The sequence below is a fragment of the Melitaea cinxia genome, chromosome 20 (assembly GCF_905220565.1).
Source record: "Melitaea cinxia chromosome 20, ilMelCinx1.1, whole genome shotgun sequence".
NCBI classification, from domain to species: Eukaryota; Metazoa; Arthropoda; class Insecta; order Lepidoptera; family Nymphalidae; genus Melitaea; species Melitaea cinxia.
The window spans coordinates 6,662,872-6,675,957 of record NC_059413.1 but is presented as its reverse complement, the minus strand read 5'-3'; the positions used below and the strand labels follow the sequence as shown (position 1 = coordinate 6,675,957).

General features: G+C 42.4%; 1 protein-coding gene across 1 annotated transcript in view; it reads right to left on the bottom strand.

The window, feature by feature from the left end:
- The window catches only part of LOC123663683 (myotubularin-related protein 4), a 44,644-nt gene that overhangs the window by 5,173 nt on the left and 26,385 nt on the right, over window positions 1-13,086 (bottom strand). Inside the window, exons 4-16 of the mRNA XM_045598350.1 lie at window positions 11,902-12,097; window positions 11,150-11,289; window positions 10,422-10,599; window positions 9,945-10,141; window positions 9,272-9,464; window positions 9,004-9,189; window positions 8,160-8,330; window positions 6,068-6,227; window positions 5,160-5,259; window positions 3,699-3,807; window positions 2,688-2,870; window positions 695-1,214; window positions 169-348 (exon numbers count right to left, since the gene is read on the bottom strand). Of these exons, the coding sequence (XP_045454306.1) occupies window positions 169-348; window positions 695-1,214; window positions 2,688-2,870; window positions 3,699-3,807; window positions 5,160-5,259; window positions 6,068-6,227; window positions 8,160-8,330; window positions 9,004-9,189; window positions 9,272-9,464; window positions 9,945-10,141; window positions 10,422-10,599; window positions 11,150-11,289; window positions 11,902-12,097 (2,513 nt within the window). The remainder of the gene's footprint in view (window positions 1-168; window positions 349-694; window positions 1,215-2,687; window positions 2,871-3,698; window positions 3,808-5,159; window positions 5,260-6,067; window positions 6,228-8,159; window positions 8,331-9,003; window positions 9,190-9,271; window positions 9,465-9,944; window positions 10,142-10,421; window positions 10,600-11,149; window positions 11,290-11,901; window positions 12,098-13,086) is intronic.

The window sequence follows — 13,086 nt, the reverse complement described above, 5'->3', positions numbered from 1 at the left end:
TCCCCACCAATTGACCCAGTGGGAAATATACTAATACCCTTTCGCCCAACGGGGAATAACTAATCATTCTTTATTTTACAAAAAAAAAAAAAAAAAAAAACATTCACAATCGTACTCGGTCGTAGTAGCGCTATAGCTGCTAGACCAACAAGTAATGGAGGCACTGACCGGCTCTGCAGAGCGCGCAGGCGGGGCCGGAGCGCGGCGAGGCGGGGCACAGCGTCAGCTGACTGGCCACGACCGAGGCGTCGCTGTCCGAGCTGCCGGCTGACACATCGTTTTGTTTATTTATTATACTGGAGACGGTCCCGGGGTGATCCGGTCGCGAGCTGTCGTGGCTCGAGAGGTCTCATGGAAGTATCGGTCGTAATTCGGTGAACCTCACAACGGTCACGAAATAACGTGAACATTATTAGATCGATATTATTACTAATATTGTGAACCGTATTTTGACCAATAGCAGATCTCGATTGAATCGATCGGCAGAATAAAGTCGATTGACCTCTATAAAATTATATTCCTATATATAGTTACATACCGAAAACAAACAAGATATCGAAGTTTTTACCTTTAATTTATGTATACTATTTTATTGAGGGACTCTCGAGAACCAGATTGATATTAGATTAAAATTGAACCGAATGTTTGATTTCGAAAATATGTCTGTTGAGCACAGTATGTAAGGTGAACTCACCATTCAAATCGATTTCTATTAATCTCGCCACGCTGTCTCCTAAATCGGTAACGTCTGCATCACCGTCGCCGTTGCTGTCGCTTTCGTCGTCGGCGTTGATGTCGCTATTATCTTGGTTATTAACGTTGCCATTTCCGTGGCCATTGAGACTGCCGTTGCCGTGACCATTGACATCGCCGTTGCGCCCACTGATGACACCGTTTTCGTGGCCACTGACGAAGCTGTTTTCTTGACCGTCGACATCATCGTTGTCGTGGCTGTTGACGTTGACGTCGCCGTCGACGTCACCGTTGTCGTTCTCGCCGCGCTCGGTGAGGACCGGAGGCAGGTTGTGGTTGAGTTCGTCGCCGTCGGCGCGGTAGCGGTTGTCGACGGGCGTGAGGCGGCGGTCGGGCGCGGGGTCGCCGCTTCTATGAGACGGCGCCTCGACGTCGAGCCCGGTCAGCGACTGATTGCTCGACTCGGATATCGACCGCCAGGTTATGCTTATATTTCTCGTGCGTGCCGATTCTCTTGCCAACTTTATTCGAAAAAACAATGACAGTTTTAATATGTAGTACTATAAAAAGTTAAATCTTATATATACTATTATAAATGAGCAAGTCTTGTATATATATAATTATATATAATCTGAATCTCGGAAACGGCTCCAACGATTTTCATAAAATTTAGTATATAGAAGGTTTCGGGGGAGATAAATCGATCTAGGTAGGATTCATTTTTAGAAAATTTCGTTTTATCCCTGTTTTTAGGGAGTGAAAAAATATCGTTAGAATACGAAGGTTTTCGGATCTGTCAATTTAGTTACAATAGCTCAGTGGGAAATCGGCCGGTCGGGATCAACCGAGGAGAACATGGTTCAAATCCCCATGTCTCTCATCAATTATTTTTTCTTTTTTTTCTAATTGCACTCGTTATTTTTTATTTAAATAGGCAGTTCTTATTTTTTATTATTATGTCGGTAAAATCGAAAAATTTTATTCATATTTTATGATTATTATTTTTTTACTATTTTTAATTTTTGATTTTTTATATTTATTTATATTTTGTATTATTGTCGGTAAAAAAATATTATACATATTTTATAAATATATAATTCGCATTTAAATATGATTTTTAAATAAAAAAAAAACATGATTTGTTGGAGCGCCTGTCATTTTTTGAGAAGAAATTACTCTCAATCTTGTAATTGTATATTTTGTATCAATTTTTAATTTATCGTTATTTTTTATTGTTATTTTGCGTTAATTCTTTATTAATAATTGTGTTTGCAGGCAATCGAAAAAAAATCGACTTCAATTACATCGACAAGTAATATACAATGTAGTTACACGAAAAAATAGTTAAGAAATACGTATTATCAAAGATTACTCCAAAAGTTGTAATCAGATCTCGATAAAATATGACCACATGATAAACATCGGCTTTCGATTAAGTTAAAAATCATCAAAATCGGTACACCCAGTAAAAATTTATGCGGATTTTCGAGAGTTTCCCTCGATTTCTCTGGGGTCCCATCATCAGATCCTGGTTTCCTTATTATGATACCACTACAACAAAAAAGAATTATCAAAATCTTTTCATAAACGACGACGCTATCCCCGAACATACATTTAACTTAACTTGTTTCCTCCGGTCTAATTGAGTAACCTCGTCCTTTTTTGAAGTCGGTTAAAAAAGACTTCATCCAAACCGGCAGCGAATCATTTCAACTCTCTCTTCTACTACTAATCCTTCACGATTTACTAAAAATACCGAGCTGAGCTCGGTCACCCAGGTACTAAAATTTAAACAAGTTATTCGACCAAGCACTGCACTTGGAATACGTTGACGAACTAAGCGTAGAATGATATTTCAATTAAAATTAAAGATAAAATGTGCCGGAAAAACGAGTAAACGATTAGTTATATACTATAATTACATGTTAGTATTAAAATTAATTTTGATATTGACACGTAGCTAGACAATATCTATATCGACGTATATAACTCACTTCTGTCATGGCGATGACGTCGGCGAAGGGGTCGCCGACGAACACCGGCGGCTCGTCGGGCGTGTTGGGCGTGTCGGACGGCGCAGCGGGCGCGGCGGGCGCGGCCAGCTCGCGCTCCAGCGACGACGAGTTGCTCGCGATGTCCCGCAGCCTGCTCGCGAGCGGTTCCGACTGACGGTCCACCTGCAAGCGTACTCACGAGTTGAAAGCTTCGACACGCGGACTACAAAGACACAGTTTTAGATCGGGGAACGGTCGTCATCGGCTTAACGCACGCCGCCGATCCTATCACGTATAATTGTGTTTGCTCGCAAACGAAAAATAACCGACTTCAATTTCATCGAAGAGTAATAACAACGTAGATCGACGAAAAAATAGTCAAGTAACTACGCGTTATCAGAGATTACTCAAAAAGTAGTTATCAGATCTCGATAAAATTTATATGTGACCACATGATAAACATCAGCTTTCGATTAAATTAAAAATTATCAAAATCGGGACACCCAGTAAAAAGTTATTGCGGATTTTCGAGAGTTTCCCTCGATTTATCTGGGATTCTATCATCAGATCCTGGTTTCCTTATCATGGTACCAAACTAGGGATATTTTCTTTCCAACAAAAAAAAAAATTATCAAAATCGGTACATCCAGTAGAAAGTTATGAGGTATAATACAACGTAGGTCGACGAAAAAAGCGTCAAGTAAAAACGCATTATTAGATATAACTCGAAAAGTAGTTGTTAGGTCTCAAATAAATTTAAATGGGACCAATTGACAAACACCACCTTTCGATTAAAAAAAAAAATTGTCGAAATCGGTCCACACGGTCAAAAGTTCTGAAGTAACATACATTAAAAAAATAATACAGTCGAATTGAGAACCTCCTCCTTTTTTGGAAGTCGGTTAAAAACGATAAAAATATCAACGTATTATATACGCAATTTAAAGGCAATAACAATAGGTCATGCCCAGCACGGGTCGAATCGAAACAAATTGTCGAGCGTTCTGGTACCTGGTCGGAGTGGGCGCGCAGCAGGCGCTCCACGCCGCTGTCCGTGAGCGGCGCGGCCTCGTCCTCCGAGCGCTCCGGCGTCGAGCTGTCCGCCGCCGACAGTAAGTTGCTGGAAGACACCATTATTATATTAGTTAACGTACGTCAACTACGGAATCGTACCGACCGTCATAGCGTTGACGAGCAATTTCCATAACGTCCCGGCCACGAGCCGACGACACGGCGCATTTACAATGAATATGACGATGTTTTAAATTTAATTTCATTATTATTTTCTATATAAAATTTGTCATTTTTAAATATCGCATCGATTAGATTTCACATATTCTAAATGTTTTTATACAACTAAGTCGAGAAACAAACGTAAGGCACACCTGATGGTAAAGCGATTACTGTAGCCTATAGACGCCTGCAACACTATAAGCATCGCAAGCGCGATGTCCTTTCCCCCGTCACCCCAGGAGCTCTGGTCACCTTACGCACCACAGAAACACGCTACTTAAAAGCATTATTATTAAGCTGTGATCTTCTGTAAGGTCGAGGTACTTCCCCAGTCGGACTGCTCCAAATTTTGATCAGGATATTTTCTGCTGTGCCCCAACACAGCAATTAATTTTAAATAATTATGTTAATTATTGAAATAAATCTATTTTTTTTTATAATACTTCGGCTGTAGTAAACGTTACGTACGTTCATATTTACCTAAACAAAACTGTCACAAAACAAACCAATATATATGCAAATAAAGAGGTATATAATTGTGTTGTATTACTCAAAAAGTAGTGATCAGATCTCAATAAAATTTATATGTGACCACATGACAAACATCAGCTTTCGATTAAATTAAAAATCCTTAAAATCGGTACACCCAGTAAAAAGTTGTTGCGGATTTTCAAGAACTTCCCTCAATTTCTCTGGGATCCCATCATCAGATCCTGGTTTCCTTATCATGGTACTAAACTAGGGATATCTTCTTTCCAACAAAAAAAAAAAAATTATCAAAATCGGTACACCCAGTAGAAAGTTATGCGGTATAATACAACATAGGTCGACGAAAAAAGCTCCAAGTAAAAACGCATTATTAGATATAACTCGAAAAGTAGTTGTTAGATCTCAAATAAATTTAAATGGGACCAACTGACACACACCACCTTTCGATTAAACAAACATTTGTCAAAATCGGTCCACACGGTCAAAAGTTCTGATGTAACATACATAAAAAAAGTCGAATTGAGAACCTCCTCCTTTTTTGGAAGTCGGTTAAAAAGAGGGTTTTATCGCTGAAAGCAAATTCTTTCAGACGACTTTCGAATATTGAACAGGGTTAAAATTTATGTAAATTCCACTTATTTTTCGTGAAAACATTTCAAAAATTTAATAAATAAAATTAAAAAAAAAACTGAGTGGTTTCCTTGAATTTCGACTGCAAACCGATTATTTTTAATAAGTAAAATAACTCACATGGCGTCCGCTACTAAGGTGGGGTCACTACTTCTCCTTTGCGTCGTTCTTCTATCTTCGTTGAGCAAGTTATCACATGATCTAGTTCTCGTTATTGAAACTGTAAACATTACACAAATCGATTATTATTAATAACTTACGCAAAAAGAAAATCATCGAGTTTTAGTTACAAAAAAAAATATTTTGACAGTAATTTTACTAAGATATTATTATTACACACAATCACTCTGGTGTAGTGATACGAGTAGTCGCCTAAAAAACCGGCCGATAAATATTATAAATATTCCTTTCCGGTTTGGATGTCTGTCCAACATGGTGGATTAAGCTCCAATCCTTCTCCTACGTGGCGAAAGAAGCCTATTCCCAGCAGTGGGATGATACAGCCTGAATGCATTATTATTACAGCGAATTTAAAAGGATTTTCTTTACATCATGCCTCATAGAAATGTATACTTTTAATCGATAAGCTTATGTTGTATGTCTTTTTTTGTTTTGTTCTACGATTGACCTTCTTTGTATTTAGTCGTTGTTGTAAATTATGTACTATGTGTTTTCTTTTTATATAATTTTAACCTGATGCAGTGTGTTTTCACAAATAAATTTATTATTATTATTATTATTATTATTATCAAAAAAATCATTTAGAAGTTTTGTAAGTACTTATTTTATGCTATACTCCAAAATATTCACTTTTCATAAAAAAAAACATAAAAAATTTCAAAACTTCATGTTGTTAGAAATTTAAACTGCAACATGAATTTTTGATAACAACATCGAAGATTTTCAGAAAATATCAAATATATGTGTTCACTGGACAATTTAAACCAATATTTATTTTGATAAAAGATTTTAAATAAGTCAATTGCATTGTTGTGACCACACGCACACGCACACAATCGTTCGCTCACCATTGGGGGATCCGTTGAGGGACACGTTGGGCGACCCCATAGTAGAGCCGATGACGGGCGGTGGCGAAGGCGCCATGTTCGCCGGGTCCCGCTCGCGCTCGCCGCGCAACAGGCCCCACCATATGTGCATGGCTTTCAAGCTGCCGTCCGGCCAGATCACCTGCGGACGCGCGACGTGGGTAAAATAATTGTGTTTGCTCGAAAATGAAAAAAAAAAAACCGACTTCGATTACATCGACGAGTAATACAACGTAGATCGACGAAAAAATAGTCACGTAACTACGCGTTATCAAAGATTACTCAAAAAGTAGTTATCAGATCTCGACAAAATTTATATGTGACCACAGGATAAACATCAGCTTTCGATTAAATTAAAAATTATCAAAATCGGTACCCCCAGTAAAAAGGTATTGCGAATTTTTGAGAGTTTCCCTCGATTTCTCTAGGATTCCATCATTAGATCCTAGTTTCCTTATCATGGTACCAACGCGCTCGACGTGCAATGGAACGGGCTATGCTTGGGGTTTCTCTTAAAGATAGGATTAGAAATGAGACTATCCGCGAGAGAACGAAAGTAACCGACGTAGCCTACAGAATTAGCAAGTTGAAGTGGCAGTGGGCTGGTCATTTGTGTCGCAGGACCGATGGCCGTTGGAGTAGACGGGTCCTAGAGTGGAGACCGCGTCTTGGCAAACGCAGTGTGGGACGTCCTCCGGCCCGTTGGACCGAGGATATACGTAAGATTGCCGGTGTCGGCTGGATGAGGATTGCGGAAGACCGGGATGTCTGGCGCGAACTTGGGGAGGCCTATGTCCAGCAGTGGACTGCGATAGGCTGAAGTGAGTACCAAACTAGGGATATCCTCTTTCCAACAAAAAAAAAACAATTATCAAAATCGGTACATCCAGTAGAAAGTTATGTGGTATAATACAACGTAGGTCGACGAAAAAAGCGTCAAGTAAAAACGCATTATTAGATATAACTCGAAAAGTAGTTGTTAGATCTCAAATAAATTTAAATGGGACCAAATGACACACACCACCTTTCGATCAAAAGAAAATTTGTCAAAAAATCACGAAGCGAAAAATCGCTTCACCCAGTCAAAAGTTCTGAAGTAACATACATAAAAAAAATACAGTCGAATTGAGAACCTCCTCCTTTTTTGGAAGTCGGTTAATAAACAATACGAAAGGAGGTTGACGGACTCAACACAATCGCACAGCAGCTGCCACACGTGCGCCACGTCGGTCAGTACCTGGTCGTGCGCGTGGCGCGGCGGCGTGTAGAGGTGGTTGCGGTAGGCGGGCGCGCACAGCAGCTGCCACACGTGCGCCACGTCGGTCAGTACCTGGTCGTGCGCGTGGCGCGGCGGCGTGTAGAGGTGGTTGCGGTAGGCGGGCGCGCACAGCAGCTGCCACACGTGCGCCACGTCGGTCAGTACCTGGTCGTGCGCGTGGCGCGGCGGCGTGTAGAGGTGGTTGCGGTAGGCGGGCGCGCACAGCAGCTGCCACACGTGCGCCACGTCGGTCAGTACCTGGTCGTGCGCGTGGCGCGGCGGCGTGTAGAGGTGGTTGCGGTAGGCGGGCGCGCACAGCAGCTGCCACACGTGCGCCACGTCGGTCAGTACCTGGTCGTGCGCGTGGCGCGGCGGCGTGTAGAGGTGGTTGCGGTAGGCGGGCGCGCACAGCAGCTGCCACACGTGCGCCACGTCGGTCAGTACCTGGTCGTGCGCGTGGCGCGGCGGCGTGTAGAGGTGGTTGCGGTAGGCGGGCGCGCACAGCAGCTGCCACACGTGCGCCACGTCGGTCAGTACCTGGTCGTGCGCGTGGCGCGGCGGCGTGTAGAGGTGGTTGCGGTAGGCGGGCGCGCACAGCAGCTGCCACACGTGCGCCACGTCGGTCAGTACCTGGTCGTGCGCGTGGCGCGGCGGCGTGTAGAGGTGGTTGCGGTAGGCGGGCGCGCACAGCAGCTGCCACACGTGCGCCACGTCGGTCAGTACCTGGTCGTGCGCGTGGCGCGGCGGCGTGTAGAGGTGGTTGCGGTAGGCGGGCGCGCACAGCAGCTGCCACACGTGCGCCACGTCGGTCAGTACCTGGTCGTGCGCGTGGCGCGGCGGCGTGTAGAGGTGGTTGCGGTAGGCGGGCGCGCACAGCAGCTGCCACACGTGCGCCACGTCGGTCGCGCGGCACTCGGCGCGCTCGCGGCTCGTGTTGCACAGGAACGTGCCGAACATGCACGAGTGCACGTGCGTCGCCAGCTTTATCTGCAACACGTTTTAGATCAACGCTTCGCTCAGTGTCATGGGGGGATAGGTTGTCGCGTCGGATATGATGGGTCAGTGTAACGTTTTATAGCCTTTGATTTGTTACTTTGATGAAATCAATATTTAGCGATTACCATGTCCATCTTGGTATTCTGACTTGACCTGATCAAACATGTATGGGACAACTTCAAAAGACGAAACCATCAGAGAGCTAAAAACTGCTGATGTTGAGGAGTGGCAGAATAAGGCTTATTGGACAGACTTCCAAACCGGTTGCAGAGATTCATTAAAGACAGTTATGAAAATATTCATCTTCATCATCATCATGTCAGCCTATTGCAGTCCACTGCTGGACATAGGCCTCTACAACTTCGCACCAAAAATAGTGTGAACTCATGTGTGTTGTCCATAGTCACCACGCTGTATTACGCAATTATTAAATAAATAATTTATGGCACACGTTCTTTAATTACTATGTTATTGATTTTTATATTTTTGTATTAAAACTGTACATTCTCTTTTTTTATTTATTTTTTTCTTTATCGAATTAATTTCCAATTCATTTTTTTCCGTAACGGTTAAGCCAATGTTATACCATAAAAAAAATTAATTAAATTCGCATATAATTTTAATGACAAATAAGTAAAGCTATTAGATGACAAAAAGTACTGACGAGGTAGGCTTCATTGAATTCGAAGCTGCAGGGGTACTGGACCATCATTTGGTAAACCACGTGTAGCCACTGCAAAAATATAGGCGAGCGCTCGTTGGGGTCCTCGGAGCCGAACCGGTGTCCGCAGCGGTCTGCAAACTTGTGCCCGAAGTCCAGCCACTCGCGCTCGATGAGCACGCGGAATCCCTGCAACATTATTTACTAAGTCAGTTGTAATAAAATTAAAAAAAAAACAAAGATGGAACGAGCGAGGGCGTGTGTCGCGTACCTGCACGGTGCGGTAGTAGGGGTCGAGGATGAGCTGCGCGGCCGCCACGATCTGCGGCGTGCGGTCCCAGCCGTCCGAGCAGTGCACGAGCACGGGCCTGCCGTTCTCCAGCGCGCGCGCCACCACGCACGCCGCTCGGACCAGGTTACATACGTGCTGCAGCCACAGCGACCGCTCAAGGTTACTGTAATAACTTAAACAGGGAACGCCATTGTAGAGCGTGGACACGTGACGACTGGATCGGACTCTGGGCTCGTTATAAATTGTCACGTAACGGACCCAAAACTCCTTTTGAAAAGAAAATTTTATACCTATTAAATGGTGAAGTTCACCAAATACGATTTCAACTATTTCAAACGGTTACCGACGGTAGGTATAAGGGGGATCAAAATATATTCATCTAATATTGTTTGACTTGTAATATACCACCAAACATTTCAAGAAAAGGTAATAAACATATACCGAAATTTCACTCAATTAATTTCCTTTGTTAAAAAAAAAGTATCAAATGTATAAACGGCTCCATAATCCATCAACGTCGATCATATCGACTATATATGATGCATTAGCATCATTTTTGAGAAATTCGATCTCCGAATGAGGTGAATAGGATTAAAATGAAAATGTATATTCTTTCAAAATGGACAAAAAGAAGAAGGACCGTCTCCAGTACCTCGCCGCCTGCTCCTCGCCCGAGGCGCACAGCGCGCGCATCTGCTGGAAGCTGCGGCGCACGTGGTGGATGTTGGCGAGGTTCATGAAGTCGATGTTCGACTTCTCGTAGTACTGCTCGCACTCGTAGCCGCCGCCGCGCGCGCGGTTGGTCACGGCCGACGTGTACGAGCGCGCGTCCACGATGAGCATCGGCCGCTTCAACTCGCCCTCGGCCGCCGACTGGCAACGTGAAGGACAGATTAACTATCTACTGACAATTGAACAACGAAAACTTTCAATTTCAAATATTTGACGTTTGTATAGTGACTCAACTTTCTGCTCTGGAGGTAAGGGGTTCGATTCCCGACGTCTAATGACACAGACATTAATTGGCTTATGTTAGGAACAGACGACATTACTCATTGATATAGCGGTCCTATACCTGTTCGGCGGGCGGGGCGGGCGGGGCGGCGGAGGGGCCGGGCTCGCCGGGCGCGGCGGGCGGCGGCGGCCGGTCCCGCTCGAGCGCGGTGACAAAGGAGGCGAGCATGAGCTCGTCCTCGTCGGAGCGCCAGCCGAGCCAGCCCACCTCGGGCTGGGCCGAGCGCGCGATGACCGCGCCCGTGCCGCGGTGGCGCCACACCACCGCCGGGAAGCGCCGCATCGCACGGAACCTGCACTCGCACCAATAATACGTATATTATTATATGACCACGATTTACGTTGGCGATTGTCAAAATTGACCGTATTGTATATCGTCGTAGATCGCCACTCCGTTTAAAGTTATAGATTTATGGCAGTATTTGAACAAGTTTCGCTTTTACATTTATAATGTAGTCTAGTAGTAGTGTAGGCACTGCTGTGGTGTAGTGGTACGAGTAGTCGCCTAAAACACCGATGTTTTGCGGATTCGATTCCCGCTTGGGATGGAAATTTATATTTGTATAAATATTTCTTCCCGGTTTAGATGTCTGTACTTGTTTGTGTGTCTCCCCACCCTGCATCGGAGAGCACAATAAGCGATCGTTACTAATCGATAGGAACATATCTGGCAAACCGTAGTGGATTAAGTTCTAATCTTTCTCCTACACCGGGAAAGAGGCGTATGCCTAGCAGTGGAATGTTACAAGCTGAATGCATGTAGTCGTGAATCTTTTTATCTATATAGCGATTGTTAGCGACTGCAAAACGGTTATGACATTAAATTATCTGAATGAATCTTACCGGGCTACGGCTTGCAGTATCTCGTCACTGACGTTTGCGGGGACGATGAGCAGTGGCGGATAGGATGGACAGAGCTTATATTCAGCATTCAGAATCGTCACCCGCCACGCGCCACTATTCAAGAAACCGAGTCGTTCTAGCTACAGATTAAAAAAGCGCTCATGAATATCTCATTTAATTTTTTTGCTACCAAAGTAAAGTTTAGAAGGTTATTATATCTTTTTTTATACAACTAGATCGGCAAACAATCGTACGTCTCACCTGATGGGAAGCGATTACCTTAGCTTATAGACACCTGCAACACCAGAAACATCACAAGCGCGTTACCGAACCTATGCTCAATAACCCCCAGGAGCTCTGGTCACCTTACTCGCCATAGCAGCACAATACTGCTTGAAAGCAGTATTATTTAGATATAATCTTTAAGGTGGAGGTACTTCCCCAGTTGGCTGCTTAAGATTTTGAGCAGGATATTTTCTGCTGTGTCTTACCTTAGTTTATTTCTTTTAATTAATATATTTAAAAAAAAATACAATTTGAATTTATTTTATTATTAGAGAGGTGATTTTTTTTATCTCACATAAAAGTTTTAAATAAGTATTAACTTTTGATTTATTACTATTACTGAATACCGGAATCTATACTATGATTTTAAAATTAACTGTATTATTTAACTTATAAACTTAACATTATTTATACTTATTTGCAAACAATTAATGAATAGTAGTCTAATATGAACGGCAAGTAGCTACCTCAGGTTTGAACCAATGTTGTTGAGGGGCTTGCGACGCCCTCAAAAGTGCTCTATGGACGGACGTTAGAGGTAATTCCCTTGCCCAAGCGGCGTACGCCGCCGCGAATGTCTCCTGTAGAGATCCGATGGGAACTAAAGCCGCGTTCAGTCTTCTACACCACTCAACCGCCTGTTCATTGGTGTCGAACGAGCATCTGTCCAAACAGAGAATTCTAATGAAACACCATTAAACACCACAAGAAAATAGGAAATCAGCAAGTTTTTACGTTTTTTGTAGTAATAAAAACTTTTTTTTTTTATATTTTACTAAGAAATATTGAAAACAAACAAAAAATATATAGTTAAAAAAATATAACAAGAGGTCTTGTCTGTCAACTGTCATTTGTAATGAACAACGTATCTACTTGCTCAACACATTAGCTACTTGAGATCTTTCGTAACATGTCTAAATAAACACATTTAAAGTAGGAATTGTAACACACTATTGGTCATGTGCATTGAAGTTGACGTCTCATATAAAAAAATAGTATTTCAACATTTTCAACGAAAGACTGAACAAAATGCTGCTTGAGATTTATTTAACAATATACTAATATGATATTGTTGTAACGGGACAAAGTTCGTTCTATATATGTATGTTCTATGTTTGTATCTTTTAATGGTGTGCAATAAAGAATATTATTATTATTATTATTATGTATTGTCATTGATTGTCTCTATTAAGTTTTAATAATTATGTTTGCTAGCAAAACAAAAAAACAGACTTCAATCACATCGAAAAGTAATACAACCTAAGTAGACGAAAAAAATTAACAAACGCACTAGTCGCCACTACAATTTTCGAAAATTCCTCTCGATTTCTCTAGGATGCCATCATCCTGGTTTCCTTATCATGGTACCTACCACCTTTGGGATATCTCCTTTCTAACAAAAAAAGAATCAGCAAAATCGGTTCATAAACGACGAAGTTATCCACGAACACACATGAAAAAATATATATATAATATACATATATACGGCCGAATTGAGAAACCTCCTTTTTTGAAGTCGGTTAAAAAAGTTTGCTGTCGTGTTTTAGACATGTTACTATTACTAACGTATTAACGACGGTCGTTTCGGCGTAAATAAATGTACTAGCGCCAAAGTCAATATGTCTGTCTATGTGGGCCTCTTTTTAGTGCAT